At 46.5% G+C, this 27697-nt stretch overlaps 1 protein-coding gene across 1 annotated transcript in view; it reads left to right on the top strand.

Moving 5' to 3' along the window:
- Window positions 1-27697, top strand: part of NUP155 (nucleoporin 155) — a 358702-nt gene that overhangs the window by 101046 nt on the left and 229959 nt on the right. Inside the window, exons 12-14 of the mRNA XM_030193046.1 lie at window positions 7508-7608; window positions 24010-24180; window positions 25691-25801. Coding sequence (XP_030048906.1) covers window positions 7508-7608; window positions 24010-24180; window positions 25691-25801 — 383 coding nt within the window. The remainder of the gene's footprint in view (window positions 1-7507; window positions 7609-24009; window positions 24181-25690; window positions 25802-27697) is intronic.

Raw genomic sequence — 27697 nt, 5'->3', positions numbered from 1 at the left:
GGGTGTGGTGTCCCTCCTCCGCTTTGCGGGGATGAGCTGGACGGATTCCCCTCCCCCGCTTCGGCGGTGGTGAGCTGGGCAGAGTATCCCTTTGTGGGTGTAATTCTCTAAGTGCTGAGTCCTGCGGATGGAGCTTTGAGGGAGGCAAAAGATTGCTCTCTATCTCCACTTGCTGGTAGATGGACACAACCCACCAGTCTATGGATTGATCTGCTATGATTAATGGAAAGAAAATTATCAGGTATGATACATAATTTTACCTTCTTGCATCAGTCTGAGGAATTGTCGCCCGTTATATCCTCCCCCTCCCTCCCGCCTATTAGAGTGGTCAAGGATCTCCACCGGGTGATTGAAATCCCCTCCCATCATCACCCCCCCCCCCCAAAAGGGAATCAGTTCTGCTCTGATGGTGTCAAAGTACCTCCCTTGTCCCGTGTTTGGTGCATACAGATTTATTAGAGTAATACTCCGATTATTCACCTTCCCCTTAATTGAAAGGCATCTCCCTTCCCTATCCTTATATACAGACTCTTTAACAAACTGCAAATGCTCTTTCACATAAATCACCAGCCCTCTTGTTTTATTCCCCCTTGAATCAGCCAGTGCGAAACCCTCCCCCAAACCTTTGTTCATAATTAGGGATTCATCCTTCTTTCTGATGTGAGTCTCCTGCAGCATGATTATGTCCCAGTCCAATCTACGCAATTCTCTAAAGATTATACTCCTTTTACCCGGATTATTTAGTCCATTTACATTCCACGACCCAATACACAATCCTCCAACCCCCCTCCCTCCCTTAATTCCCCCCTCCCCCGTCCCCCCTTCAACTGGCATACTCCATTTCGTGCCAGTTTTGCCCACTAGGAAGCACGCCCTCCTCAGAGCCTAGCCACCCAATCTAACAACTATAGAAACATCCCCCACCTTTATCAATTGAAACCTTTACTTCCCCCCACTTTATTCCCTGTATTTGACCCCTCTTCCACCCCCAACTTTTCTCCCACTACCTTCAGTGATAAGCTCGTACTGAGTCCATACTCAGTGCAGTTCAAATTCAAGTTCCATTTTCATTTCCCGCTTCTTCTCTCGCAGCTCGAAGTGACAGACGACTTTTCCTTCCTTCAACCAGCTGCCAGCCATTCTGCTCCTTCCTCTCTGTGCTGCGCTGAGATTGCTGTGCCATTTCTTCCACTCTCAGAACATCAGTGCACCCCATCTCTCTTAAAATTCTCCATGCACCTTGATGCGATTGAAGACGGCGGGTGGCATTGCCCACCGTTACTTGCAACCCAAATGGGAACAGCCAGTGATAGCGCAGTACAGATTTTTGTAAATAACTAGTAATGTCCTTAAAGTCTCTTCTTCGCTGCAGCGTTTTCCTAGCTAAGTCCTGAAATATCCGGACTTTAACTGTTTTCCAAGTAATATCACCCAATTCTCGTGCTCGCCTCCACACCATCTCCTTGATTGGAAACTTGTGGAAACAAGCCACTATGTCTCTGGGTAGACCGTTCCTTGGCGATCCAAGGCTTCTGTGCGCTCGTTCCAACCTCCATGGCATAGGGCCGCGACTGAGGCAGAGTCGTCGGGGGTGAGCCAGGTTTCAGTTAGGGCGAGCAGTTGAAGGGAACGGGAGATGAAGAGATCATGGGTGAAGGAAAGTTTGTTACAGACAGAGCGGGCATTCCACAGGGCACACGAGAAGGGGAGGGAAGAGGGGAATAGAAATGAGATTGGAGACATCCCGGAATCGATTGCTTGGGGAGGACAGGTGTGGGGGACCTGGATTGGGATTGATGTCTCCGGCGGATAACAGGAGAAGGAACAAGAGAGTGCGGAGGATGGTGGGGGAGGTAGGGCGACGAAAACGGGATGAGCTTAGGAGGAAAGGGGATGGGCTAATGGCAGGAAGTAAAATTTGAAAGTTGAGAGCTAGGAGGGAGGGGGGGATAGGGGAGATGGTGAGGGGCGGGGGTGGATAAGGATAGTGCAGTAGTGAGCAGAACGTTTGGGAAGCTTGCCAGGTGCCCTTTGCCTGGATTGGCCGCTGTCGTGGACAGGATGCTGGGCTCGATGGACCCTTGGTCTTTTCCCAGTATGGCATTACTTATGTACTTATGTATGACATGGATGGGCAGTGAGTTCTTACGGTAGACAGCGGTAGGGGGAGGGGGAAAAGATTAGGAAGGGATAGGGCGATGAAGAGAATGTGTATAGGGGCCATGAGTAATGACTGAGGTGTTTACGGGTGCATATATAGTGACAGGTGTTAAGCAAAAGATAGAGCAGGAAAGCCGGACAGGAGGCTTAAAACTGGAACAGCAGGCAACAACTTGGAACAGAGGGCTGGCGGGTAGACAGGTTTGACAGGCAGAATGTCAGGTGGGTTGGTTGATGGTAGGGCAGGGGCAGGCAGGTTGATGGTCTGGGAGACAAGCAGGTGATGGGTGATAAAGACCTGTACAGTCCATCCAGTCTGCCCAACAAGATTTGAACACAATATTCGAGGTGTGGTCACACCATGGAGCAATACAAAGGCATTATAACGTCCTCATTTTTGTTTTCCATTCCTTTCCTAATACCTAACATTCTATTTGCTTTCTTAGCCACAGCAGCACACTGAGCAGAAGGTTTCAACGTATCATCAACGACGACACCTAGATCCTTTTTTGGTCAGTGACTCCTAACGTGGAACCTTGCATTACATAGCTATAATTCGGGTTCCCTTTCCCCACATTCATCACTTTGCACTTGCTCACATTAAACATCATCTGCCATTTAGATGCCCAATCTCGTAAGGTCCTCTTGTAATTTTTCACACTCCTCCTGAGATTTAACAACTTTGAATAACTTTGTGTCGTCAGCAAATTTAATTACCTCACTAGCTACTCCCATCTCTAGGTCATTTATAAATATGTTAAAAAGCAACAGTCCCAGCACAGACCCCTGGGGAACCACACTAACTACCCTTCTCCATTGAGAATACTGACCATTTAACCCTACTCTCTGTTTCAATCTTTTAACCAGCTATTTTAATCCATAATAGGACACTACCGGTTAGGGTACACCCTCAACCTGGAATCCAAACCTCCAAATTGCCCACTGGGAGCTCATTCTTACAGCTCTTAGCTGAAACAGGTACTTGCAGAGGAACTCTCTGCCCTTCTAAAGGCTCAAGCGGTCGAACCCGTTCCACCAGTGGAAGAAGGGTTGGGATTCTATTCCAGGTACTTCCTTGTGCAGAAAAAGACAGGGGGGATGTGTCCCATCCTAGACCTAAGGGGCCTGAACAAATTTCTGGTTCGAGAAAAGTTCAGGATGGTTTCCCTGGGCATCCTTCTTCCCATGATTCAGGAGAACAATTGGCTATGCTCTCTGGACTTAAAGGATGCTTACACACATATCTCGATTCTTCCAGCTCACAGGAAGTATCTTCGGTTTTGGCTGGGAACTCAGCACTTTCAGTACCATTTATTGCCTTTTGGTCTGGCGTCTGCGCCCAGAGTGTTTACAAAGTATCTGGCGGTAGTAGCAGCGTCACTACGCAGACTGGGAATGCATGTGTTTCTTTATCTCGACGATTGGCTGGTGAAGAGCACCTCGGAAGCAGGCGCTCTACAGTCCATTCGAATGACTATTCAGGTGCTAGAGCTACTGGGTTTCGTGATCAATTACTACTACTACATATCATTTCTATGGCGCTACAAGGCAAACGCAGCGCTGTACACCATATTCCAAGTCCCATCTCACCCCAGTACAGAAGTTGGAATTCATTGGGGCTCTGTTGAACACAGACAGCTCGCGCTTATCTTCCCGACGCAAGGGCAGACAACCTCCTGTCCCTGGTGTCCATGGTTCGAGCGTCTCAACAGATCACGGCTGAATTCCCTTCAGTGTTGGATGATTCGATCCAATTTGACCTTGGGACGCCCATTCCAAATTCCTCAGCCACAAAAAGTGCTGATGACGGATGCATCCCTTCTGGGGTGGGGAGCTCATGTAGATGGACTTCACACTCAAGGAGCTTGGTCCTTTCAGGAAAAAGGTCTTCAGATCAACCTCCTGGAATTGCGAGCGATCTGGAACGCTCTAAAGACTTTCAGAGATGAGCTGTCCAACCAAATCATTTTAATTCAGACAGACAATCAGGTTGCCATGTATTACACCAGCAAGCAGGGGGGCACCGGATCACGCCCTCTGTATCAGGAAGCCATTCAGATGTGGCTTTGGTCACGCCGTCACGGCATGTTTCTCCAAGTCACTTATGTGGCAGGCGTAAACAACAGTCTGGCCGACAGATTGAGCAGGATAATGCAACCTCACGAGTGGTCACTGAACATGGGCGTAGTGCGCAAGATCTTCTGAGCATGAGGCACCCTTGGTGGATCTTTTTGCCACTCAGATCAATCTCAGAGTCCCTCAGTTCTGTTCCCAGCTTCAGGCCCACGACAGACTAGCGTCAGATGCCTTTCTCCTACATTGAGGAACAGGCCTTCTGTATGCGTATCCTCTCATACCTCTAGTAGGGAAGACTTTGCTTAAACTGAAGCAAGACTGCGGAACCATGATTCTGATTGTGTCCTCTTGTCCCCGTCAGATCTGGTTCCCACTTCTTCTGGAGTTGTCCTCTGAAGAACCGTGGAGATTGGACTGTTTTCTGACCCTCATCACCCAGAACGAGGGGTCGCTTCTACATCCCAACCTCCAATCTCTGGCTCTCAAGTATGTTGAGAGCTTAGAAATTGCCTCTTTAGGTCTTTCAGAGGGTGTCTCCCGAGTCTTGCTTGCTTCCTTCCAGGAGAGATTCCACGAAAAAGTGTTCTTTCAAATGGAGGAGGTTTGCCGTCTGGTGTGAACAGCAAGGCCCTAGATCCTTTTTCTTGTCCTACACGGACCCTGCTTGAATACCTTCTACACTTATCAGAGTCTGGTCTTAAGACCAACTCCGTAAGAGTTGACCTTTGTGCGATTAGTGCTTATCATCGCCATGTAGAGGGTAAGCCTATCTTTGGACATCCTTTAGTAGTTCGCTTCATGAGAGGGTTTGCTTTTGTCAAAGCCCCCCAGTTAAACCTCCACCAGTGTCATGGGATCTCAATGTCGTTCTCACACAGCTGATGAAAGCTCCTTTTGAGCCACTAAATTCCTGCCATCTGAAGTACTTGACCTGGATGGTCATTTTCTTGGTGGCTGTTACTTCAGCTCGTAGGGGTCAGTGAGCTTCCGGCCTTAGTAGTGCATGCACCTTATATTAAGTTTCATCACAACAGAGTAGTCCTCTGCACGCACCCTAAGTTTCTGCTATAGGTGATGTCGGAGTTCCATCTGAACCAGTCAATTGCCTTGCCAACATTTTTTCCCCATCCTGGCGAAAGCAGTTTGCTTAGCCTGGACTGCAAGAGAACATTGGCCTTTTACGTGGAGCAGATGAAGCCCTTCAGACAGTCCGCCCAGTTGTTTCTTTTGATCCCAACAGGAGGGGAGTCGCTATCTGAAAACGCACAATCTCCAATTGGCTAGCAGATTGCATTTCCTTCACTTATGCCCAAGCTGGGCTGACTCTGGAGGGCCATGTCACGGCTCACAATGTTAGAGCCATGGCTGCGTCAGTGGCTCATTTAAAGTCAGCCTCCATTGAGGAGATTTGCAAGGCTGCAACGTGGTCATCAGTCCACACATTCACATCTCACTACTGCCTTCAGCAGGATGCATGACGCGACAGTCGGTTTGGGTGGTCGGTGCTGCAAAATCTGTTCGGGGTTTAGAATCCAACTCCACCCCCCTAGACCCATTTTTGTTTTCTTCCAGGCTGCACTCTGTTATTTGTTTATGGTTTCAGGTCAATTTCTGTTATGTCCTCGCCGTTGCGAGGCCCAATTGACCAGTGTTCATTGTTTTGAGTGAGCCTGGTTGCTAGGGATACCCCACATGTGAGAACAAGCAGCCTGCTTGTCCTCGGAGAAAGCGAAGATGCTTACCTGTAGCAGGTATTCTCCGAGGACAGCAGGCTGATTGCTCTCAGAAACCCGCCCACCTCCCCTTTGGAGATGTTGTTGTTTATGCTTTTTGATTAAACTGAGGAGGTACGCTCACGCGCTCCAGAAGACTCTAGTAAAACTTTTTAATTTTGCTGGTGAAAATTTGCCGTTTCCTGTGTCGATGCGGATGTCGACCCACATGTGAGAACAATCAGCCTGCTGTCCTCGGAGAGCACCTGCTATAGGTAAGTATCTTCGCTTTATATCTGGGGCAATAGAGTTGCCCAGAGTCACAAGGAGCTGCAGTGAGAATCGAACCCAGTTCCCTCAGACACTACAATAACCATAGGGCTACTCCACTCAAGTAAGAATGACTTCATGAGTAGAGATCCTGAGAAAGGGGTATAAGGAGATGAGAGGTAATGAGGAGTTAAAGAATGAATGCACTTATAGGTGAGTAAAAGAAGCATAAACTGTAGGCAGAAATGGATAAGGGAGCCAATGAATTGATTTGAGAAGAGGGGTATCTGTGCTGCAAAACTAGTGGAAGATAGGTTGGGCAGTTTAATTTAGAATAGCTTTGGTTTAGTGCAGTGGCGTAGGAAGGGTGGGGGGGGGGGCGATGGGGCGGTCCGCCCCGGGTGCATGCTGCTGGGGGGGGGGTGTCGGCTCCGCTGGTTCACTGCTCTCTCTGCCCCGGAACAGGTTACTTCCTGTTCCGGGGCAGAGAGAGCAGGGAACCAGTGGAGCCGACACAGCTCCCAGCGACGTGCACTCGGGGCGGAGCGGCCCTCCCGCTCGTCCCCTTTGGTAAGAATGCGCTCGGGGGGGGGGGGAGGTGCGCAGCGTCGAACCGCCCCGGGTGTCAGCCGCCCTCGCTACGGCACTGGTTCAGTGGAAGACTTGTGAGCAGCAGGTTGCAATAGCAGGAGCTGATCAGAGTGTGGATAAGGATTTTGGTAGCATGTTCAGAAAGGAAGAGACATATTTTGGTGGTGATACAGAGAAAGAAATAATAGGTTTTAGCTGTTTGTTGGGTGTGTGTAGAGAAAAAGCAAAAGAGAGGAGAGTCATATGATTAGAGTCATATGATTTCAAAGTTGGGGGCTAAGGGAGATAGAGATGATGACAGGATAACACTCATATATAATATGCTTCTTCCAGAGATGAAAATCCTAACAGTTGCTGTCTCCCTCATTGTATTTCCTTGGGAGCATCACTGTACCCAGTGCTTCCCTCCACCAGCCATGCTAATTAACTCTTTGTATCTTGGCCCTCACTAGCTGCAACAGTTCAGATGGGTCCATGTTCTCATTGGCTGGTGGGTCCAGGCCTCCCCACCAGGCCTGCTGCTAATTTGCATTGGTATGTCATCCTCATGAATTGATAGGGCCTGGACTATCTACTGGCATTGGCGCTCATGTGTGGTGGTCTTTTACTGATAAATTGTACTGTCCAACACATTTAAAAAGGCAGGACCTGAACAAATACACAGCCTTTTCCATAGTGTGATAATTTTTATTTTTCAGGTGTATTGTTGATGACAGCTTCAGAAAGTGAAGACAGTGATATTTTGTGGTGCATCAACCATGATTCCTTTCCCTTTCAAAAGCCAATGATGGAAATGCAGGTAAAACACGAGATGCAGTATACTGAACCTGAATAATGTAAGCATTCCCCAGAAAGTTTCTGTAATAAAACTGCTAGCTATTGAATTTTGTTTTATCAGTGACCATACATAACAACTCATTGTAGCATTTTTCTTTAATTTGATTTATATACCACTTTACTTGTACTATATTACCAAACTGAGTGCCATGGTTTGTTAAAGCAATAAAAATAATAATAAAATAAATGTGGCCTGGATTCACTGGGGGTGGAGGATGGTTCATGCTTACCAACACCAAGGGATGCACAAAAGAATCTGTATATGTCATGCCCCTTACCTGTTCTCTGTGATCTCCAGCAGTATTCCATTCCAAGAAGGATCTGTTTACTTTTGGAAACCCATCACTTCCTTTATAGCTCTTCAAGAGGGCACTGGCTGATGTCATCACTTCCTGTTTGGTATTATTTAAGGAAGTTCCTACCTCCCAGCCAGTGCCTTTGTAAATAGCACTCCTAGATTTGTCTAGTATGTGTTTTGCAGCCTTGTTCCAGTTTATCTCCTGTTCCTATCTATGCTTTGCTTCTGCTTCTAAGCTCCAGGCCTGTCTTTCAACTGTGGTTCCAGCTCTCAGCTCAAGCTTCAGCTCCAGCATAGCTGCAGCTCTCAGCATAAACTTCAGTTCCATGCACTGCTTCAGTTTCTAGTCCAGTTCCTGCTTCTACTCCTGGTTTCAGTTCCAGCACAACACCTGTCTACTAGCTCCAGCCTTGTCTCCAGTCCAGCTTTGCCCAGGTGACTTGCCCACTGCCAGTCATGTTCTAGCCAGCCCTCGGGTTGGCTAGGTAGCATCAATCTGGCTGCGACCCAAGGACTTACTGTCAGTTGTGGCAAATTGCAAAGGCCATGAGCTCGGGTGAGTCACCTACCTTGCAGCTGCTCCAGCAACTTTCTGATTCTGTTCAGTGTCTGACCAGCCGTGTGGACCAGCTCCATCGTCTCCAGGACCTTGCCCAGGAGGTGCAGCAGCAATGGATTCAACTTAAGTAGATTACTGAATCCCTTCAGGGAGTCTGTGCTCAGCTTACAGCGATGTAAACCACAAGCGGTCTGAAGCTGCATCCATGACCCACTTCAGCGGCATTGCCTCCAGCTTATCCGGTGTCTGAGCCTTAACTCTTGACACCACCATGCTTTGATGGGAACCCCATGGTGTGCCGAGTATTTATTAACCAGTGTTTGATGAATTTTGAACTACAGCCCTTTAACATTCCTTCGGATCGAGTCAAGATTACCTTCATTGTCTCTCTCTTTTCTGGGCAAGCACTGGTTTGGACCTCTCCCCTGTGGGGAGCAGAAAGACCTGCATTTGTCTGTCTTGGCTGCTTTCCTCACAAGCTTCCAGCAGGTATTTGATGAACCGGGGTGTCTTTCTTCAGCAGCTTCTGAACTTCTGTGCCTACAACAATGTGCTGTAACTGTGGGCCAGTATGCCATTCAATTCCGGACCCTGGTTTCTGAACTTCAATGGAATCAGGAGTCCCAGGTGGCTGTCTTTTGGCAAGGCCTGGCGGGCCACATTAAAGATGAATTAATGGGATGGAATCTCCCCACCAGTTTGGATGACCTGGTTTCCCAATGCATCAAGGTGGACATCTGCTTCCAAGAAAGGGCTAAGGAACTTGGAGGTAAATGCCGCTCCTTGCAATTAATGCCCTAGTTTCAGGATATCGTGAACTCTCAGACGCCAGCTTCTCCTGCTTCCCTGGATGAAGAAGTCCCCATGCAAAGAGCACATTCTCAACTTTCACTTTCAGAGGAAAAGAAAAGGCATCGGAGAGCACAAAACCTCTGTCTATACTGTGCAGACCTGGGACATTTTGCTAAGCAATGTCCTAGGAAACCGAGAATACTTCCAGACCTAGGAGTCATAGGGGAGATGTCCCAAGGGCCTCCCTGAGGTGTTTCGAATTCCCTCTGTACTGTTCCTGTCACCCTTCTATGTTACAATAAATAGATCATAGCCCAAGCTCTCCTTGATTCCGGTGCTGCCAGGAACTTCGTGGACAAACGGCTGATACATCAGTGTAACATTTTTGTGAATCTCCTCAGAACCCCTTTGTGTCTCCTCAGTCTATGGAGACCCACTGCCAGGGCATTTGCGGGCTCTTACCCTAGCTATTCCCCTTCAGGTGGGTTCTCAGCTTCAAGGAATGATAGTTTTGTATACTCCCAAGATCTATCCATCAGGTTATTTTGGGGCTTCCCTGGTTGCAGAGAGGCTCGTATTGCCTGGCACTCTGGTGACATTCTAGTCTGGAGTCCAACCTGTTCTCATTCCTGCTTTACATCTTTTCAAACTCACTAACCCTGCCCATGTTGGATGCACCCCAGGACAAGCCTTCTGTTTTGGAATCCCGACCCAACATGGATCCTGCAAAGATTCTTGCTATTTCTCAGATCATTATACCCTCGGAGAGAACTCCAGGCCCCAAGCGGTCTAGGAGGCAGACCTTGCATGGGACACGCACCTTTAAGTCTACAGGATACTCTGAACATTCTAGATATCAGAAGAATATGGGGGATAATACGTGGAAACCTACTATTAGTGTTTATGCCCCTATACTTGTACAACATTGTCAATATCTTTATTCCATGAAACCTGAACCCAAGGGACAAGCGAGGAGGGGGTTTCAGGGAGGGAGTACTGTCACGCCCCTCACCTGTTCTCTGTAGTCTCCGGTAGCATTCCGTTCCAAGAAGGATCTGTTTACTTCATGGAAACCCAGCACTTCTTTTATAGCTCTTCAAGAGGGCTCTAGCTGATGTCATCACTGCTTGTTTGGTAGTATTTAAGGAAGTTCAAATCTCCCATCCAGTGCCTTTGCAACAGGTCTCCTATAGTTGTCTAGTGTGTGTTTTGCAACCTTGTTCCAGTTTGTCTCCTGTCCCTACTTGTCCTTTGCTTCTGTTTCCAAGCTCCAGTCCTGTTTTGTCTTCCAAGCTCTAGTCCTGACTTTCAGCTGTGGTTCCAGTTCTCAGCACAAGCTTCAGTTCCAAGCACTGCTTCAGTTTCCAGTCCAGTTCCTGCTTCCTGGTTTCAGTTCCAGCACAGCCCCTGTCTACTAGCTCCAGCCTTGTCTCCAGTCTGTTTTGGCCACTGCCAGTCAAGGCCTAGCCAGCCCTTGGGTTGGCTAGGTAGCGTCAATCCGGCTGCGATCCAAAGGCTCACTGTCAGTTGTGACAGTTTAACTGAGCAATTGGATGTTGATAGACGTGGGGAGGCAAAGTAACATAGGGCTTCTTTTACTAAAGCGCACTAACGGATTTACTGCACACTAAATGTTAAGAAGCCCATTTTATTCCTATGAGCTTCTTAGCATTTAGTAGGTGCTAAATCCATTAACACATCTTAGTAAAAGGACCCCATAGTAGATGTTAAGTGCCCCAAGACCTTTATTGGGCGACTAAAGAAATACTAAAAACCCTATTTCACTCAAACAAATGTATGCGTAGATGTGTGCTTTTAAATAAATTATGCATCTTTATTTTGGTGAAATCCCCAATTTAAAAGTGCAAACATAAAAAAAATTAAGACACACAAAAAATAAATTTTCAGTAACTTTAATGTCCTTTGTAATTATCTTTTTGTATAAGTCAGAAAAAAAAACAATTGAACTGCACTTTTCAAAACTCTCGGTCCATTTTTTAATAATTTGTTTTCTTTGAAATTTCAAAACTTAATCGAGCAATAATGCCTGTATATAGGAAAAAAATTACATTGCCAGTATATATAAGGTAAGAAAATCTTAAGTAAACAAAAAAATCTTTAACAAATGTGAGTTTGAGACCACAATTGGTGAAGCCAGAATTGAAGAAAACAATGAGATTAAGGAGAACAAGTTCTCTCTTTCTAAGGAAAAAAAGAATAGAGGCTCAAAAGGTCTCAAATCTAAAGTGAGTTTGTCATACAAAACTGTACTAATGCTAAAGGAGACAAAATATCAATTGGAGTTGGGACTATAGTATCCAAAATTGGGCGCCCAGGATTATAGACTGAGGGGGACAGTGCCCAGTGCAGCCTACATCCAGCCAGTATGTGTCAATAACCAGCAGATGGTAGGTGAGGTAGGACTGTGTAGTCTTAATCTGGTTTGAGGTTGGTGTAGTAAGAGCAGGAATGGGCTCTTTCACTGTTGGGGCAGATTTGATCCAAGAGCTTATTTAAAGGGGGGGGGGAGTTAAAAAGCCCCAGCTCTCAAAATCAGGACGACTTGGACTGCTGAGGCCAGTTCTGAGGGCCTGATGGTATTTTTCGTTTCTCCACCCCACTCCCTCCCACCCCTTCCAAAAGAAATCTTGTTTTCTTTGGTCATCAGTAGAGGTTGGCTGCAGTACCTTCTGTTTTCCTTCCTAACTCTTGGGAAGGGGTCACGGGAAGCATTGCCCATCCCAAAGTTTTAAGAAAACAAGTGACAGTATAAGATAATAGCGGTGAAAGGAGACATGCAGCAGAGGTAACACTGGAGACTATGGGGCATTTGGACAGCATTGGAGGCAGAGGCTTGAGCTGGGGCTTGGGATTAGGACTGCTGCAGTCTGTCCAACATTGTGTGACTGCGATTAGATTTGGGAGGAGGATCAGGAGACTGATAAGGATGTAATCACATGGAAATTAGTGTCAGCCTTTGCAGCGTGTATGAGCCCCTGCAGCACAGCACATCAGTTGGAGTCATATTTACAAGAGGAATTCAAGCCTCAGATGAACTAGTGTTTTTGGCGGGAACCTGTGCTGACTTTAGGGGGAGCTGCTTCAGACCATGGGCAGAAAAAGGGAGTACAAGAAGACTTATTCATTAGACTTTGGGGCTGAGGATGGGCTGTATCCTGGAGTTTGTGCTGTTACTGTACCATATCTTTTGCCTGAAGAAGGCCAGTGACTGGGTCATTGTTAGGAGTTCATCAGAGTTGTAGTCCATAGAGGGGTCCTTTATTATGTAAGAAGCCCAACTTTGGTTCTGTGGAAGATCTGGAAGATGGGGCTTTTCATGGTTCAGCAGATTCTTTCTCACAATTAACAAAGCCTTCAAAGGATTGTTTAGAGCTCGCAGAGTGCTCCTTGAGGAAAGGGAGGAGCCTCCAGGAGAAGACTTACTCTCACTGCTGATCTCTTGTACTTTAAATGGTGAGGATCTTGGTGTATTTTTCAGAAGGTGAAACAGAGGACCCATTGCTTGAAGAGATCTGGAAACTGGTCTAAGCCTTTCCTGTTCTTAGGACAAGCAAAGGTATGATTGAGGCGGAGTGGGAAGCTGGGCCAAAAGCAGGCAAGTCTATGCCTATTGCTTCTGTTGGCTATTGTGTCAGTTCCTCCAGAGAAGAGGAAGCTAGGCAGATACTACTACATTTATTTTGTGGTATCCAAGAAGGAGGTTGTGTTCCTGCCAAATTCTGGGTTTGAAGGTTTGCGAATTTCATGCCCCCAGATGGATGGCCAACATCGCTGATCACAAGATCTCCATCAAGTAGAATTTCTTATCTCCTTTGGATCTCACCAAAGTTTAGCTTCATGTACCCATTCAGGCAGAACACCAGCGGTATCTTTGGAGCATGCTTTCAGTTCTGGGCTCTTCCCTTTTGGGCTAGCTACTGTTCTGAGGACTTTCCCCAAAATGATGGTGGCAGTGCTTTGAAAGTGGGGCAGGAGGAGGGTTTCCAACTTGAACTTGGATAACTAGTTCAGGCAAAGTCATACAAGGAAAGTGAGGTGATTGCAGCTTAGGCAATGTCCTTTCTGCGGGACTTGGGATAGTCATCAATTTTGCTGAGAGGCTTGGTTCTGTCTCTTGAATAACGGGGGGATGCATTTCAACACACACAAATATCTGTTTGCTAAGGCTTATGACTGGAGCAATCTGCAAGGGGCCCCACAAAAGAAAAACTTTATTACAAAAACAAGAGGCCTCAAAGCTCCCAAAGTGTTCTGTGGCATAAGCCATTAAAGCCTCCTAATGGAGACCCACATTTTATTATCATTGGCCTTTTAATTCTATAATCCAGGAAAGAGACCAGTTCCAAAAGAACTCCACTAACTGGAGAAATATAAAGTGTCCCCTAGAAACCTGGTATAAAAATAGCCTACAAGTATCTTCGGCTAAGTATTGATTTAATCTATATCGGGAGTCCAAAAGTTCTATCTTTGTATATTAATAATGACTCCCTCTCCACCACTCATATATTCACCATATGTATTCAGTTGTTAGAATGTTCTTATAATAGCTCAAGGAACCTCAGCTGTGCTTATTGCCAACTCAACTTTATGGCAATAGAATGTGCACACAACTCTTCATCGGCTCACCATGATGCCACATTTTTTCAAATATATTTTTCTTCCATTTGTATAAATTCTTATAACTCTATACTTGAATACTCATCTTCTCTCAGAAAAAATCGGACCCAGGGGTTGTTGGGAAGGAAGGAGGATCAGTGACTAGAGTGTTAAACTTTAAAGAACAACGGTTCATATTTTTGTTACAGTCAGTGACACCCACTAGTTTAAATATAGAACTGGAATGGGCATCGCTTATGTAGAATTGAACAACTGTAGCCAACCAGCGCTTGGGACGTAGGGAGGGGGCGTCACCCATAGTATAGTATTAAAGATAGCTAGAAATACGCCGCAGCCATCTTTGCGAGGGAATAACCCTTAAACTATTTACTCATTTAAGTAGAGCTGGCGCTAAGACAGCGAGAGGTAAGGAAGTGGAATTGTTTAATGGAGGGTCTATAGGAGGGAAGAAATAGCAACTCTATAGACGTTTCTTTTGTAGTTGGGATGGATTTTTATATTTTTCCCTGTTTTTTATAGGGGTCAGTCCTTGAGACAGCCCTGTGGAAGGGCAAAATGTGCATGTCGGACGTTAACAACAACCCCTGGGTCCGATTTTTTTCTGAGGGAAGATGAGTATTCAAGTATAGAGTTATAAGAATTTATACAAATGGAAGAAAAACATATTTGAAAAAATGTGGGATCATGGTGAGCCGATTAAGAGTTGTGTGCACATTCTATAGCCATAAAGTTGAGTTGGCAATAAGCACAGCTGAGGTACCTTGAGCTATTATAAGAACACTAGTAAAAAAGCCCCGTTTCTGATGCAAATGAAACGGGGGCTAGCAAGGTTTTCTTCAGAGTGTGCATGTGGGAGTGTCCCTGCCCTCTGCCCTCTCTCCCTCCCCCTCCCCCCTCCGAGTCCAGTCCTTGAGTGTTAAGTTTCGTGCTGTGCTGTGTTACAGAGAGAGTGAGGGCATCTCTTTCCTCCCCCCTCTGAGTCCTTCGCTGTTAGAGAGAGGGATTTCGTGCTGTGCTGTTTTCCTTCACTCATGGGGAAACCAGATATCTCTGGCGCTACACACTTCTGGCTGGAGGCTTCATAGAACGTTGGGGTTGCCTTTTATATATATAGATTCTAACGATTGAATACATATGGTGGATATATGAGTGGTGGAGAGGGAGTCATTATTAATATAAAAATAGCCTAAACACTTATTCTGTTCCAATCACAAGCTTCAAATGTTAAAAAACAAAAAGGAAGCATGTCCCTTCTTACTTACATATAGATTAAACAGAATTGGTGAGAGTGGGGAGCCTTACTGGACTCCACAAACTGCTTGCTATTCTAGTAACTCAATTAAATTAACTACTTTTACTGCTTGTTCTAGCAATGAGTTCCAGAGCTTAACTACATTGAGTGTAAAAATATTTCTCCGAGGACAATCAGGCTGCTTGTTCTCACTGATGGGTGAGGTCCACGGCAGCCCCTCCAATCGGAACACTTTCTAGCAAAGTCCTTTGCTAGTCCTCGCGCGCCGATGCGCACCGCGCAAGCGCGGCCGTCTTCCCGCCCGAACCGGCTCGTGCCGGCCAGTCTTCTTTTGTCTGCGCTCGGTACGGTCGTGTTTCGCCGTTCGCGCCCCGAAAGTTGACCTCGTGCGTCGTTTTGACTTAGCTTCAAAAAGAAAAAAAAAAAGGTGTTCGGAAGGAGACCTTTTCGGTCTGTTCCCCTTCCGGTAGCTCTAGTTTTGCCCCGGTAAGTTTTCTTTCGTCGTCGGGGTAGGCCCTATTTAGGCCTCGGTTCGGAGGTTTTTCTTCCCCTTGTTTTGTGGTGCCATTTTCGCCATTTCGAGTTTGATCTCGCCGGCGCGACTTTTCCGCCCATGACATCGAAGTCTCCCAGCGGCTTCAAGAAGTGCACCCAGTGCGCCCGGGTAATCTCGCTCACTGATAGGCACGCGTCGTGTCTTAAGTGTCTGGGGGCTGGGCACCGCCCGCAGGCCTGTAGTCTGTGTTCTCTTTTGCAAAAGCGGACTCGGGTAGCGAGATTGGCCCAGTGGAACGTTTTGTTCTTGGGCTCTTCGTCGGCATCGGGAGTATCGACTGCTTCGACGTCGTCGGCGCCCGGACCTTCATCCTCGCCCCCGATTGCATCGAGGCATCGGCCCTCTGCATCGGGGCCGAGACATCGGAGGGCTGCGTCGGTGGTACCGAGACCTCCTCGTCTGCTGATGTCGTCGGACGGTGGTGCTTCGTCTGGAGTGCAGGTGAGGGCTGTCCATTCCCCTGCTGGTGGCGGTGAGCCTTCGGGTGTGTCTCCCCCTACCCTGAGGGCTCCTGCGGTACAGCCCCCCCGAGACCGACCTCCTTCGGCCTCGGCCCCGAGGAAGCGACGGCTGGATTCTACGTCCTCCTCGTCGGTGCCGGGAAGCTCCGGTGACATGCTTCGTCCCAAAAAATCGAAGAAGCATCGTCACCGGTCCCCTTCCCGTGTCGGCACCGAGAGCTCTGGGTCGCCGAGGGAGTCGGCACCCAGTAGGCATCGGCACCGAGAGGACCGCTCGCCCTCTGTTCAAGAGGTATCGGTGCGCTCCCCTTTGGACAGCCCGGAACAGCCTCCACGCCCGGAACAGATTCTGACATCGACACCTGCATCGGCTTCCATGTCTTTTTCCACAGCCGCTCTGCACGAGAGTCTCCGGGCCGTTCTCCCAGAGATCCTGGGAGAGCTGTTGCGCCCTACCCCTCCGGTACCGGGGGTGCTTGCGCCACCGGTACCATCGAGCGAGGCGCCGGCTGGCCCCTTGCCCGGGGTGAGGTCTCCGACATCGGTGCCGCTTGCGGTACCGAGTGCGGTAGCCTCCCAGGAAGGCTCCCCGACTACGTCGGCGGAGGGAGCTTCGCCGGTGCGGGCGAGGGAGTCTACCTCTCGACGCTCCCACCGTGGCCGTGGTTCCATGGAGTCGAGCTGGGCACGGTTGCAGACACAGGTCCGTGAACTTGTGTCTGACACCGATGGTGAGGCCTCATGGGAAGAGGAAGAGGACATCAGATATTTCTCTGACGAGGAGTCTGAGGGTCTTCCTTCTGATCCCACTCCCTCTCCTGAAAGGCAGCTTTCTCCTCCCGAGAGTCTGTCTTTCGCTTCCTTTGTCCGGGAGATGTCTACGGCCATCCCCTTCCCGGTGGTTGTGGAGGACGAGCCCAGGGCTGAAATGTTTGAGCTCCTGGACTATCCTTCTCCACCTAAGGAAGCGTCCACAGTACCCATGCATCATGTCCTAAAAAAGACATTGCTGGCGAACTGGACCAAGCCATTAAGTAATCCCCACATTCCCAAGAAGATCGAGTCCCAGTACCGGATCCATGGGGACCCAGAGCTGATGCGCACTCAGTTGCCTCACGACTCTGGAGTTGTGGATTTGGCCCTGAAGAAGGCCAAGAGTTCTAGGGAGCATGCTTCGGCACCCCCGGGCAAGGACTCTAGAACCTTGGACTCCTTTGGGAGGAAGGCCTACCATTCTTCTATGCTCGTGGCCAAAATTCAGTCCTACCAGCTCTACACGAGCATACACATGCGGAACAATGTGCGGCAGTTGGCGGGCTTGGTGGATAAGCTCCCTCCTGAGCAAGCCAAGCCATTTCAGGAGGTGGTCAGGCAGCTGAAGGCGTGCAGAAAATTCCTGGCCAGAGAGGTGTATTACACCTTTGATGTTGCGTCCAGGGCCGCTGCTCAAGGTGTGGTGATGTGCAGACTCTCATGGCTGCGTGCCTCCGACCTGGAGAATAGAATCCAGCAGCGGATTGCGGACTTGCCTTGCCGTGCAGATAATATTTTTGGAGAGAAAGTCGAACAGGTGGTAGAGCAGCTCCACCAGCGGGACACCGCTTTCGACAAGTTCTCCCGCTGGCAGCCTTCAGCCTCTATCTCTTCAGGTAGAAGATTTTTTTGGGGAAGGAAGACTGTTCCCTACTCTTCTGGCAAGCTTAGGTACAATCCTCCTCGACAGCCTGCGGCCCAGGCTAAGCCCCAGCGCGCTCGCTCTCGTCAGCAGCGTGCGACTCAGCAAGGCCCCTCGGCTCCCCAGCAAAAGCAAGGGACGAGCTTTTGACTGGCTCCAGCAGAGCATAGCTGACATCCAAGTGTCAGTGCCGGGCGACCTGCCTGTCGGAGGGAGGTTGAAAGTTTTTCACCAAAGGTGGCCTCTCATAACCTCCGATCAGTGGGTTCTCCAAATAGTCCGGCAAGGATACACCCTCAATTTGGCCTCAAAACCTCCAAATTGTCCACCGGGATCTCAGTCTTACAGCTTCCAACACAAGCAGGTACTTGCAGAGGAACTCTCCGCCCTTCTCAGCGCCAATGCGGTCGAGCCCGTGCCATCCGGGCAAGAAGGGCTGGGATTCTATTCCAGGTACTTCCTTGTGGAAAAGAAAACAGGGGGGATGCGTCCCATCCTAGACCTAAGGGCCCTGAACAAATATCTGGTCAAAGAAAAGTTCAGGATGCTTTCCCTGGGCACCCTTCTCCCCATGATTCAGGAAAACGATTGGCTATGCTCTCTGGACTTGAAGGACGCCTACACGCACATCCCGATACTGCCAGCTCACAGACAATATCTGCGATTTCAGCTGGGCACACGTCACTTCCAGTACTGTGTGCTACCCTTTGGGCTCGCCTCTGCGCCCAGAATGTTCACAAAGTGCTTGGCTGTAGTAGCAGCGGCACTTCGCAGACTGGGGGTACACATGTTCCCATATCTCGACGATTGGCTGGTGAAGAACACATCCGAGGCAGGAGCTCTGCAGTCCATGCAGATGACTATTCGCCTCCTGGAGCTACTGGGGTTTGTGATAAATTATCCAAAGTCCCATCTTCTCCCTGTGCAGAAACTCGAATTCATAGGAGCTCTGCTGGATTCCTGGACGACTCGCGCCTATCTCCCAGAGACGAGGGCCAACAACTTGTTGTCCCTCGTCTCGCGGGTGCGAGCGTCCCAGCAGATCACAGCTCGGCAGATGTTGAGATTGCTGGGCCACATGGCCTCCACAGTTCATGTGACTCCCATGGCCCGCCTTCACATGAGATCTGCCCAATGGACCCTAGCTTCCCAGTGGTTTCAGGCTGCTGGGGATCTAGAAGACGTGATCCACCTGTCCACGAGTTTTCTCAAATCCCTGCATTGGTGGACGATTTGGTCCAATTTGACTCTGGGACGTCCTTTCCAAATTCCTCAGCCGCAAAAAGTGCTGACCACGGATGCGTCTCTCCTGGGGTGGGGAGCTCATGTCGATGGGCTTCACACCCAAGGAATCTGGTCCCTCCAGGAACGCGAACTGCAGATCAATCTTCTGGAGTTACAAGCGGTCTGGAACGCTCTGAAGGCTTTCAGAGATCGGCTGTCCCACCAAATTATCCAAATTCAGACAGACAACCAGGTTGCCATGTATTACATCAACAAGCAGGGGGGCACCGGATCTCGCCCCCTGTGTCAGGAAGCCGTCAGCATGTGGCTCTGGGCTCGCCGTCACGGCATGGTGCTCCAAGCCACATATCTGGCAGGCGTAAACAACAGTCTGGCCGACAGGTTGAGCAGGATTATGCAACCTCACGAGTGGTCGCTCAATTCTTGTGTAGTGCGACAGATCTTCCAGGTGTGGGGCACCCCCTTGGTAGATCTCTTTGCATCTCGAGCCAACCACAAAGTCCCTCAGTTCTGTTCCAGGCTTCAGGCCCACGGCAGACTGGCATCGGATGCCTTCCTCCTGGACTGGGGGGAGGGTCTGCTGTATGCTTATCCTCCCATACTTCTGGTGGGGAAGACTTTGTTGAAACTCAAGCAAGACCGAGGCACCATGATTCTGATTGCTCCTTTTTGGCCACGTCAGATCTGGTTCCCTCTTCTTCTGGAGTTGTCCTCCGAAGAACCGTGGAGATTGGAGTGTTTTCCGACCCTCATCACACAGGACGAAGGGGCGCTTCTGCATCCCAACCTCCGGTCCCTGGCTCTCACGGCCTGGATGTTGAGAGCGTAGACTTTGCCTCTTTGGGTCTGTCAGAGGGTGTCTCCCGCATCTTGCTTCCAGGAAAGATTCCACTAAGAGGAGTTACTTCTTTTTATGAAGGAGGTTTGCCGTCTGGTGTGACAGCAAGGCCCTAGATCCTCGCTCTTGTCCTACACAGACCCTGCTTGAATACCTTCTGCACTTGTCTGAGTCTGGTCTCAAGACCAACTCTGTAAGGGTTCACCTTAGTGCGATCAGTGCATACCATTACCGTGTGGAAGGTAAGCCGATCTCAGGACAGCCTTTAGTTGTTCGCTTCATGAGAGGTTTGCTTTTGTCAAAGCCCCCTGTCAAGCCTCCTACAGTGTCATGGGATCTCAATGTCGTTCTCACCCAGCTGATGAAACCTCCTTTTGAGCCACTGAATTCCTGCCATCTGAAGTACTTGACCTGGAAGGTCATTTTCTTGGTGGCAGTTACTTCAGCTCGTAGAGTCAGTGAGCTTCAGGCCCTGGTAGCCCAGGCCCCTTACACCAAATTTCATCATAACAGAGTAGTTTTCCGCACTCACCCTAAGTTCTTGCCAAAGGTTGTGTTGGAGTTCCATCTGAACCAGTCAATTGTCTTGCCAACATTCTTTCTCCGTCCTCATTCCTGCCCTGCTGAACGTCAGCTGCACACATTGGACTGCAAGAGAGCATTGGCCTTCTATCTGGAGCGGACACAGCCCAACAGACAGTCCGCCCAATTGTTTGTTTCTTTTGATCACAACAGGAGGGGAGTGGCTGTGGGAAAACGCACCATATCCAGTTGGCTAGCAGATTGCATTTCCTTCACTTACGCCCAGGCTGGGCTGGCTCTTGAGGGTCATGTCACGGCTCATAATGTTAGAGCCATGGCAGCGTCGGTAGCCCACTTGAAGTCAGCCACTATTGAAGAGATTTGCAAAGCTGCGACATGGTCATCTGTCCACACATTCACATCTCATTACTGCCTGCAGCAGGATACCCGACGCGACAGTCGGTTCGGGCAGTCAGTGCTTCAGAATCTGTTCGGGGTTTAGAATCCAACTCCACCCCCCTAGGCCCATGTTTGTTCTGTTCCAGGCTGCACTCTCAGTTAGTTGGTAAATTTTTTAGGTCAATCTCAGTTATGTCCTCGCCGTTGCGAGGCCCAATTGACCATGGTTGTTGTTTTGAGTGAGCCTGGGGGCTAGGGATACCCCATCAGTGAGAACAAGCAGCCTGCTTGTCCTCGGAGAAAGTGAATGCTACATACCTGTAGAAGGTATTCTCCGAGGACAGCAGGCTGATTGTTCTCACAAATCCACCCGCCTCCCCTTTTGGAGTTGTGTCTTCCCTTCTCTTTGTCTTGCTACATATGAGACTGGCCGGCACGAGCTGGTTCGGGCGGGAAGACGGCCGCGCATGCGCGGTGCGAGGACTAGCAAAGGACTTTGCTAGAAAGTGTTCCGATTGGAGGGGCTGCCGTGGACGTCACCCATCAGTGAGAACAATCAGCCTGCTGTCCTCGGAGAATACCTTCTACAGGTATGTAGCATTCGCTTTTCTCCTATTTAAATGTGCTGCTGTGTAGCTTAATGGAGTGTTCTCTAGTCTTTTTGTAGTTTCTGAAAGAGTAAACAATCAAATATTTAAATTAGTCACCTTACTTTTTTTAACTCTTCTTGCTCTCTTACCTGTCTATATGTTCCATCTTTGCTTGTACTCTACATTGTCAGTTAAAATGTTCTGTTACTTATTGTGTTGACATTGTAAATAGTATACTATGCTATACTTCGTATTATTTGAATAATTTTACTGCTGTAAGTGTCTATTGCTCATGTTTGATTTATTCTTATACATCGCCTTGAGTGAATTCCTTCAAAAAGGTGATAAATCCTAATAAATAAATAAATTCATATTTACTTGTTCTTTTCAGGATTTTATAGACCTTAGTCATATTTTCCCTGAGCTGTCTCTTCTCCAAGCTGAAGAGCACTAACCTCTTAACCATCCTCTTAATCATTTTGGTTTTCCTTCTTTGTGCCTTTCCCAGTTCCACTGGAATGTAGTGACCAGAATTGCACACAGTACTCAAGATGCAGTGTTTCACCATGAAGTGATACAAAAACATTATAATTCCTAATAATTTGTTTGCTTTTGTTGGCCACTTCCGCACGTTGAGCAGAAAATTTCAACATATTATCCACAATTTGTTTCTTTAGTGGTGACTCCTAAAGTACTCCTAGCATCATGTAGCAATAATTTGGGTTATTTCTAACGTGAATCAGCTTGCATTTCATCTGTCAGTTGGTTGCCCAGTCTTTGTCTCCTGATTTCCTCTTCAAATTTCACGCAGTCCACATATGATTTTGGAACAACTTTGAATAATTTTGTACCATCTGCAAATTTGATTACCTCACTCATCACCCCTATTTCTAGATCATTTATAAATGTTAAAATGCACCAGTCCCAGTACAGATCCTTGCAACACTCCACTATTCACCTTATTTCAATGGGAGAAGTTAACTTTACCCTCTGTTTTCTATCTTTTAATCAGTTCCCAATCCACAACAGCACACTGTCTCCTATCCTGTGGCTTTTTAATTTTCTCAGAAATCTCTCATGAAGGACTGTGTGGAAAGGGGAAATCTAGATAACACCTCATAACTAACTCACCTTTATACACATGTATATTTACACCTTTAAAAAGAAATATATAGCAGATTGATGAGAAAAACTTCCCTTTGCTGAATCCATGTTGACTCTGTTCCACAAATTTATTTTGCACAAGCTGCTGTCTTTTTAATAGCAGTTCTGGGAGATCTATATATACAATAAATTATAGTAATCTAACCTGCTTAAGTACCAGTTTACAGATCAAGGTGGTAAGACTCTCCTTTGCCAGATAAGACTTAAGGTTATGAATTAAAGAAGTTGGGGAAAGCAAGCATTCATAGTCAGTTGATTATTGAATAATATACCCAAACTAGTTAGAGGATTTTGGGCGCAGTAGATAGCCATTGATTTATCAGTATTTAAGCAGTGTGGGTAAGAACATTTTCATGGAGCCACATAGCCATCCATTGAATAATTTTCTTGAGAATATATTATTATTTAGATATCGTTTGTATAAAAATAGAATCAGTCACAACCATCTAGCTCCCATGCTAATGGGTTAAATACAAATTGTATAATATGGGAGATAACCGCCCTGAGGAACACCCCAACCTAAGTGAATAAGTTGGACCTTATCCTCTCTCAGAAACAGGAAATGCATTGAAACCACTTGTAAGATGCAAACCAAGCCAGCAGCCTTTAGGTGGGATAACAGTCTGCTGTGATAGAGGCAGCCCAAAATGCTCTCCCAGCCATACACTGTGGTGGATGATCTCCCAGAGAAAAGCACTGCAGCCTCCTCTGTTTCAAGGCTCTTTGTAGTTCCTACTAAAATATAACCGCTGCTAGTGATACTTCAAATGTCCTTTACAATTTAGGGGCAGGCTCTACTTTTTTCCCTTTTTGAAAAATATAGAGAGACATTTGGGAGCTTTATAACATAAAAAATGTTATGAACCATTGCCCCCATTTGCTCCATTTCATGTCACTATATCCGGAAACCGTACTCTATAATGCTGATTATCTTTTCAATCCCTAGGGAAAAACATTTAACCTACAACCTTTAATCTTTTTCTAAAGGCCACATTGTTGGGTTCTAGCGTAACATCAGTTGGGAGAGCGTTCCATATAGTTGGACCCACTATTGTGAGCATTCTGAGGCAAAACTTTTTTTTAACTATTGGCATGATATAATGACAGCAAAGCTCCCTCAGATTATCTCGTTTAGGGGGGATTCACAATGCTGTATGTCAGAATCACCCTAAACAGAACGATGATCTCGGAAAGCTTTGCTAATTCTGCAGTTATATCAGGCAGTAGTTTTGATTAGAATGGTATCAATTACATTTTAGGTGCATATATCCTCAACATTTTAAAGATGGCAAATGTTGAAAATAAGTGCCCTTGTTTTTTGTTGCTTTTTATGTCTAGCTTTGAATGTATTAAATGTGATTTTCTTTTCTTCAGATGACGACACGTGTGGATGGTCATTCCTGGGCTCTTTCTGCCATTGAAGAATTTAAAGTTGAGAGGATTGTCACACCGTTGAATAAAGATTTGATTCCAATAACAGATTCACCAGTTGTTGTACAACAACACCTGATACCACCAAAGAGATTTGTGCTGCTATCAGCACAGGTATATGTCTGTTTTATTTGTCTATGAGTTTGAAACTAAACTGTAGCTCTGTCTTTTGGTGCCATCTTCACAGTTCAAAGAGTAGCTTATTGAACAGAGGAGAAGGGCGTATTCTTGGGTAGCCAAGAAAAAAATTAATACATCCTAATTAGATTGAACTGTTCCCATTACTGCAATGCATTTAGTACGGCTAAGGAACATTAACCTTTTTGTACTATCTTAGCATTTGCTTATTTTCTTGTGCTCTGGGTTTGACATTGGATTTTCTTGTGTGCAACATTATATGGTGGACAGGCAAATGAGAAATGTGGACGCAAAGATTGCAATGACATCAGGTATCCAAAAATTGTGTATTAGCTTTGTGATATAATTGCAACAAGTTTTAAGTTTAGAGTTAAAATTGACTGATTTTGCTTATGAATACTTTAGATCGACTGTTTCCAGCTAGGGACACTTGAAAAAGGATTGTAGAGATGTACAGAGCAGCATAACTAGCAGTTTTTGCCTCCTGTTTTCCCCAAATTGATGACATCAGATTGCTGTTGCTGAATTATCTTAAGCAATATTGTATGTTTAATGTTAACTTCCTTTTTGTCCCACCAGATCAGTCCAGGCATAGGTATTTTGTCTCCCCGCCAGCAGATGGTATCAGAGAACAATCAGACTGCTGACATCATCCTGTATGGTCCCATGTAGCCTGTGGATCTCTAATATTCTCTTTCTCTGTCCAATGGTAGAACAAACCTGTGTAGTGAGATGCTATTAGAAAGAAAAGGATAATTTAGCTTATGGGGTGAGTGTCCAGTTGGAGCTTCAGTTTCCCAGTTGAGCGGAGGTGAGCTGTAGGCATCTATAGCTAGTGGTTCTGGTTCCCTCCTCTGACTTCCCTCCTTTACTCTTTCTACTTCACCCTCCTTTGCTTCAGGAGCATTAGACTTTCTAATTCTGTAAAAATCTTCTGGTGTTCCACATAGCCTCTATAAAGTTATTAAGAAAAAAAAATCAAGGCTTGTAAGAGGACCATAGAGTAAGAGGACCATAGAGATCTGCTGGTGCAGTTGGTTAAACACAGGTGGCTAATTGCTGAGAATCACTGCTACCCGGATGTCTTCCCACCATAACCGTGCCTCTGGGGCTCTTGTTTTTTGATCAGCTAATAGTAGATTAATAGTGAAATATTTTTCCACTTGGTTTTCAAATGCTTTGATTTACTACTACTACTAGTAATAATTTCTATAGTGCTACTAGAAGTACACAATGCTGTACAAATTATATACAGGTACTTTCTCTGTCCCTAGATGGCTCACATTCTAAGGTTTGGGTTTTGGGGTTTTTTGTACCTAACTGGCTAAGTCCTGAAAACTGGCCACTTTAAATATTGTTACAGAGCTAGGTCTTTTTTTTTCAGAACCATTAAGCAGCCTAGAAACTAAGCTGTACTGAAATGGGTAACCTAATGTTAATTTTTTTTTAATTAAATTGTTTTATTTTCTTTTAAATTTTCTTTTAGGGGAGCCACATATTTCATAAACTGAGACCCGTAGATCAGTTGCGGCACCTCCTTGTTAGTAATGCAGGCAGTGATGGAGAAGAGATTGAAAGGTTTTTCAAGCTACATCAGGTATTTGCTTATGACTTGCTGTATTTTAATGATCTCTAAGGGTCCTTGCAATATACAGTAGCTATGAAAAAAAAATTGTTTTAGTGGAAGTGTATGTTGGCGGTACTTTTGTCCAACACATTTTTCTTTATTTAAGGAATATGACCTCTTTAACCTTTCTCAATGAAAGATATGATATAAGACAGGGGTGGGCCACAACCTAGTCAGATTTTCAAGATTTCCACAATAAATATGCTTAAGATCTATTTGCATACAATGGAAGCAGTGCATGCAAATCAATCTCATGCAAATTCATTGTGGAAGTCTTAGAAACCTGATTAGTTAGACTCTGGAACTCATTGCCGGAGAAGGTAGTGACGGCAGCTGGCCTTGCTGAGTTTAAAGGGGGTCTGGATAGATTCCTGAAGGAAAAGTCCATTGATTGTTATTGAATTTTGGGTTTTTGCCAGGTTCTTGGGGCCTGGATTGGCCGCTGTCGGAGACGGAGTGCTGGGCTTGATGGACCTTGGGTCTTTTCCCAGCGTGGCGGTGCTTATGTGCTTATATGTGCTTAGGTTGTGGTCCTTGAGGACTGTGGTTGCCCACCCCTGGTATAAGTGCTATTACAATCCCAATACAAAGGAAAGAAAGGACGTAACAAACCTACACAACAAGAGAACAGACAACTTAAGAAAATCAATTCAACTACGAACATAACGGACCTCTACCAAACAATCCGGGTGGGATACATAAACGCCAGATCAGTAGTTAATAAAACAACAACAATAACTGACTGGATCACGGCAGACAATCTTGACCTAGCACTCATTAGCAAAACCTGGATCCACGATCAAAAGGACCCCATAATGTTAGAACTTTGCCCCCCAGGCTACAAAATTACACACTGGACAAGGACAGAAAAGAGAGGAGGTGGTATAGCAGTAATCTATAGATCTCACTTCACCGTAACACCAATAGCTGTGAACTCCAAAACTTGAAATTGCTTCAGTCAGAATTTACTGTACTACGCTGCTCAATCACCTAAATGTAGTCCTGTTTTATAGACCAGGAAACTGGCAAGAATGCCAATCAAACTTCTTGGATTTTATATCGAATACATGTGTATCCAACTCCAATGAACTCATTCAAACAAGCAATTGCGACAGGTAACAACATCCTCCTCCTGCAATTCGACATGTCCAGTGCCTTTGCCATGGTCAACCATGAAATACTAATACATATACTAGAATACTTCGGAGTAGGAGGCACAGTTCTAAAATGGTTCAAAGGATTCTTGACCACAAGATCATACCAAGTAACAACGAACGCGGACAGATCACCACCATGGATACCTAAATGTGGTGTCTCCCAGGGATCCCCTCTCTCACCAACATTGTTCAACCTAATGATGATACCTCTAGCCAAACTATTAGCCAATCAAAACCTCAACCCCTACATTTATGCAGATGATGTCACAATCTACATCCCATTCAAACAAGATCTAATTGAAATCACCAACGAGATCAACCAAAGCCTCCAAATAATGCACACCTGGACAGATGCATTCCAACTAAAACTTAACGCAGAAAAAACACAATGTCTTGTACTCACCTCACAACATAACACAAAAAACTTCAACGCTATAACCACACCATACTGTTCTCTTCCGGTCTCACAAAACTTGAAAATTCTCGGAGTCACCATTGACCGAAACCTCACTCTTGATACCCATGTGAAAAACACGACGAAAAAGATGTTCTACACCATGTGGAGACTTAAAAGAGTAAAACCTTTCTTTCCGAGATACATCTTCCGTACCCTGGTACAGTCAATGGTAATAAGCCATCTGGACTACTGCAATGCACTATACGCCGGGTGCAAAAAACAGACAATCAAAAAACTTCAAACTGCCCAGAA

This window comes from Microcaecilia unicolor, chromosome 2, assembly GCF_901765095.1.
Source record: "Microcaecilia unicolor chromosome 2, aMicUni1.1, whole genome shotgun sequence".
NCBI classification, from domain to species: Eukaryota; Metazoa; Chordata; class Amphibia; order Gymnophiona; family Siphonopidae; genus Microcaecilia; species Microcaecilia unicolor.
This window is presented reverse-complemented; position numbering and strand designations above follow the sequence as displayed.